Source organism: Lagopus leucura, unplaced genomic scaffold (assembly GCF_019238085.1).
Source record: "Lagopus leucura isolate 7727_CA_CO unplaced genomic scaffold, USGS_WTPT01 Super-Scaffold_100002, whole genome shotgun sequence".
In the NCBI taxonomy this organism is placed as follows: domain Eukaryota; kingdom Metazoa; phylum Chordata; class Aves; order Galliformes; family Phasianidae; genus Lagopus; species Lagopus leucura.
The window spans coordinates 34,742,638-34,746,780 of NW_024962263.1; the positions used below are offsets into that span (position 1 = coordinate 34,742,638).

General features: G+C 37.0%; 1 protein-coding gene across 2 annotated transcripts in view; it reads left to right on the plus strand.

The window, feature by feature from the left end:
• The window catches only part of ZADH2 (zinc binding alcohol dehydrogenase domain containing 2), a 6,282-nt gene extending 4,226 nt beyond the window's left edge, over positions 1–2,056 (plus strand). For both annotated transcript variants that reach the window (XM_042869048.1, XM_042869047.1), the window contains one exon: positions 303–2,056. In XM_042869048.1, coding sequence (XP_042724982.1) covers positions 303–1,227 — 925 coding nt within the window. In that variant the 3' untranslated portion in view covers positions 1,228–2,056. The remainder of the gene's footprint in view (positions 1–302) is intronic.
• The last annotated feature ends 2,087 nt before the right edge of the window (positions 2,057–4,143 follow it).

Here is a 4,143-nt window from a genome sequence, read left to right on the forward strand (position 1 = left end):
TAAAGTGACCAATTAAGTTTTTACCCATTCATTTTGTACAGAGTCGTGTTTGTTTCGGCCAAACGAGATTGAGGAAAATGTAGGAGTTTTCTTCTTTCCTTCAGCAGATTTGTCTTTAATCCTACAGTAACAGACTGTAAAGTACATAAGTCCAACGGAAGTAGTCTCTGTAACGTGTTCATGATTCAGATATACCAATAGTCAAAAAAAGTCCCAAACGCATTCCACAAATTAAAATTGAAGGTTTCTCATACGACTTGATAAGGAATAAATCATGTTAATACATTTCTGTTTTCTTCTAGATTTGTCGGCATTAATGCATCTGACATAAACTACTCAGCTGGTCGATATGACACGTCAGTTAAGCCCCCATTTGATGTAGGTTTTGAAGGTGTTGGTGACGTGGTAGCATTAGGACTCAGTGCCAGTGCCCATTACTCAGTGGGCCAAGCCGTGGCCTACGTTAAGGCGGGCTCCTTTGCCGAATACACAGTTGTGCCTGCCAAAGAAGCAGTTCCTCTGCCCTCTGTGAAACCCGAGTTTCTGACTTTGATGGTAAGTGGCGCTACCGCATACATCAGCCTGGAGAATTTGGGAGGGCTGTCTGAAGGCAAGAAGGTCTTGGTGACAGCAGCGGCTGGAGGGACGGGCCAGTTTGCTGTGCAGCTCGCAAAGAAGGCCAAGTGCCATGTCATTGGAACCTGCTCCAGTGATGAAAAGAGTGGCTTTCTGAAATCCATTGGCTGCAACCGTGTCATCAACTATAAAACCGAAAACGTTGAATCTGTTCTGAGGAAGGACTACCCAGAAGGTGTAGATGTAGTGTACGAGTCTGTTGGTGGGAAGATGTTTGACTTGGCCGTTAACTCCTTGGCTACCAAGGGGCGCCTGATAGTTATTGGGTTTATCACTGGCTACCAAAGTCCTACTGGCATCCAGCCTGTTAAAGCAGAGTTCTTGCCAGCAAAACTGTTGAAGAGGTCTGCCAGCGTCCAGGGTTTCTTCTTGAACCATTACTTTTCCGAGTACAAAATGGCTCTGCAGCACTTGCTTAAGATGTATGAAAAAGGAGAACTGGTTTGTGAGGTGGACCTTGGAGACATGTCTCCAGAGGGCAAGTTCATTGGCTTGGAGTCTGTATTTCGTGCTGTAGATTACATGTACATGGGAAAAAACATTGGAAAAATTGTAGTTGAATTACCTCACTCTGTCAACAGTAAGCTGTAAAAACAGAACAATGATATAAATCAGAAGAGAGAAAATGGGCACTTTATGCTTCAGAATTACTAGAAACAAATTCTTTCTTTTTAACTTAGTAATGGATATTAAATTAAAAAGCAGCATTAAGGTGTTAATTAAAAAAAAGTTGATTTTTTTTTCTCTTTCTTTTCTTGGAAGTGTTTTAACCCATGGCTGAAGCATGGACTTAATGGGCCTGTGTTTCATGCTGTTGCTTATGCTAGCATGAGACAGGAACATTGTTCTTGACAGAATAAGTCTTGATGCAGAGGCAGATTTAGTCTGTAGAGTAGTTTGATAAGACTTTATATATATAGTTCAACTCAAAATTTTTTTTTCTTTCAGCAATTTTGACTCCCTGATTTAAAAATAAAATTGATAGAACAAGGCTAAATAAAAGGAGTTGCATTTTAGGGAAAAAAAAGCCAACAACTATATTCTTGATTTTTTTTTTTCCACTAAACGCAATAATTATAATTTTGCATCATGGATCACAGTAATGTTCCTTGACTGTTTACTCAGGGAAATTTTAAATTATTACATGACAGTAATAGTGAGAAAACTAAGTTGACTTTTTTTTTTTTAATTGCCATTCATGACCCTAAACAAGTGTGGGGTTTTTTTTTCTAAATCTTTACAAACTTTGACATTATTTTCTTGCCTTTTTGTCTGATACTGTTAGTGCTTACTGCCCTGTATCTCCTTTAATCAGAATCAGTATTACAGATTATTGGAGGGGGATTTTGAGCCATATTCATATATTATCAGACCCTGAATATTTTTTTAAGATTTAATAAAATTAAAAAAAGCTGTTTAAGTGTTTGTGCATTTCTTTATATCGATACGGTTCTTGGTGAGTAGCTCCTTTGCAGATGATTTCTATATTGCAGAGTTCTTTGATGATTCTTGCTGTGACTTCCCATAATCAGGCTGCTACTTCTGTTACTGAATATTGCTTCTGCAGAAGCCCTTGTAGAGACAAGTAGACCATTTTAAATCTACAGTCACGTTACCTGCCACAAAGAGCATTGCTCAGGAATAGATGATCTAGTGGGTGCAGATAAAAGGTTTGGTAAAGTTTTGAAAATCTTCATCGCATAATAGAAATCATTAATGATGCGTACAGGGGGAATTCCATCTAGAAGTCTAATATTTTCCAGAACAAAAAAATACTTTAAACTATGCTTGCTCTAGATTTTTTTCCCCCCCACACGGGAAATGTTTAAGATCTTAAATGTCATTTCAGCAACATCTTTTGAAATAATATATACATTTATATACAGTTGGAGAGATGGAAATTTTGTAAGATCATACACATCGTAATAAGCTTAATTATAGACTGATAATGTTTAGGGGTTGGAGGAAAAAAGCCAGAGTAAATTTAATTCATGACTGACTTTACATGACAAATTTTTCAAGCAGTGCTGGAAAAACTTGCTTTTTACTCAGGCAGTAGAGAAAATTATTTTAAAATTTGATTTGCTGCGTTCTTATCTCTGCATTTTTGTGCATATGCCATTAGCATCCTAAAGTACAGTGTTCAGCAAAGCAGTGTTCCTTTTTCATGTCTGAATAGGTCCTCTTGGAGGATTTTTGGGAAGGTTAAAATGGTTTGAGTATTTGGTTTTTTTTGTTTTGTTTTGTTTTTTTTTTTAACCAAAGGCTTGTTGTTGTTGTGACTAAGATCTCCTGTTAGAAATCATTTTCCTCTTTCCTCTATAGTATAACAAATGTAGTGGCGTTTAGGTATTTTGCATAACAAAAGGATATTTTTGGCCTTCCAACTGAGTACTAGAAAGATGCGAACACTCAAATATGTAAAAGGAGTACTTTGAGCATACAAAGTTCTGTTTTATTCCCAAGCTCATAATTTCTTCTTGCGTTCAAAGATGCAGAACCCTTGGTCAATAAATACAGATTTAAAAAAAAAAAAACAAAACAGTAAAGCAAAGCAAAACTACAATTATTATTTAGATCTGTGTTACGCAACGAAGAGTTACATGGGTAACAAACGCCAAATGCCAACATCCACCCAAGTATCCTGATGTGCAGAGGCTCTGAGCATTGTTACTCCAATAGCTTTAGCTGTTTGCAGGGCTGTAGCTGTTCTTATAAAAGTTGTATTTGGACATAGAGCATTCTACTTTATTTTTAATATGCTTCTTTATATGTAACTGAGCAACGCAGCTGCCCTGGGCTCCTTCACTAAACAAAATAAGGGAACCTTTGGAAGATCCACATATATGCATGTATTCAAACATGACATTTTGTTGCCTTTAATTCTGGCTTCAGGCTTATTATTCAGCGCTTTAATACTGATTACAGGGTAATTAAAAAGTAGAAATTTGTTACGTGCAGAACCTGTATGTCTGGGGTACTGATTTTGTAACCTTTCTGGATGTTTGGGTTGGGCTATGGCCACTGGGGGGGCTTGTCTTTTTCAACAAAAGCCTAAGTAAAGCTAAAAAGCAGCACAAGTTAAACATGAGATGGCTCTTCCTTGAGCGAGTCCAGAATGAAGAGTGAATTTTTGTTAAACTTACAGATTGCTGGAAGAAAGCATTATCAGTGGGAAGAGGGTGAAATTGTTTCTGAAACACATAGATAAGGCTTTTCTACTGAGATGCATAATAATTTTAGGTATGTAGGGGGTTTTGGAAAGCCAACTTTTCCTCCTTATTTGAAAGTATATTCTACAAAGAGTTACGGGAGCAGGGCTGACTTTGAATAAGTAAGCTATGATGGATTTAAATAATGTTTAAATATTAGATGGATAGGAAAATGTGTATGGCATGCACACACTGAGAGGTTTAAATGATGATAGGACATTGAACATACAAGGAAAAGAAATACTGTAGAGTCACAGCAAGGGATTAATAACAATACACTTAATATGCTTGCAAA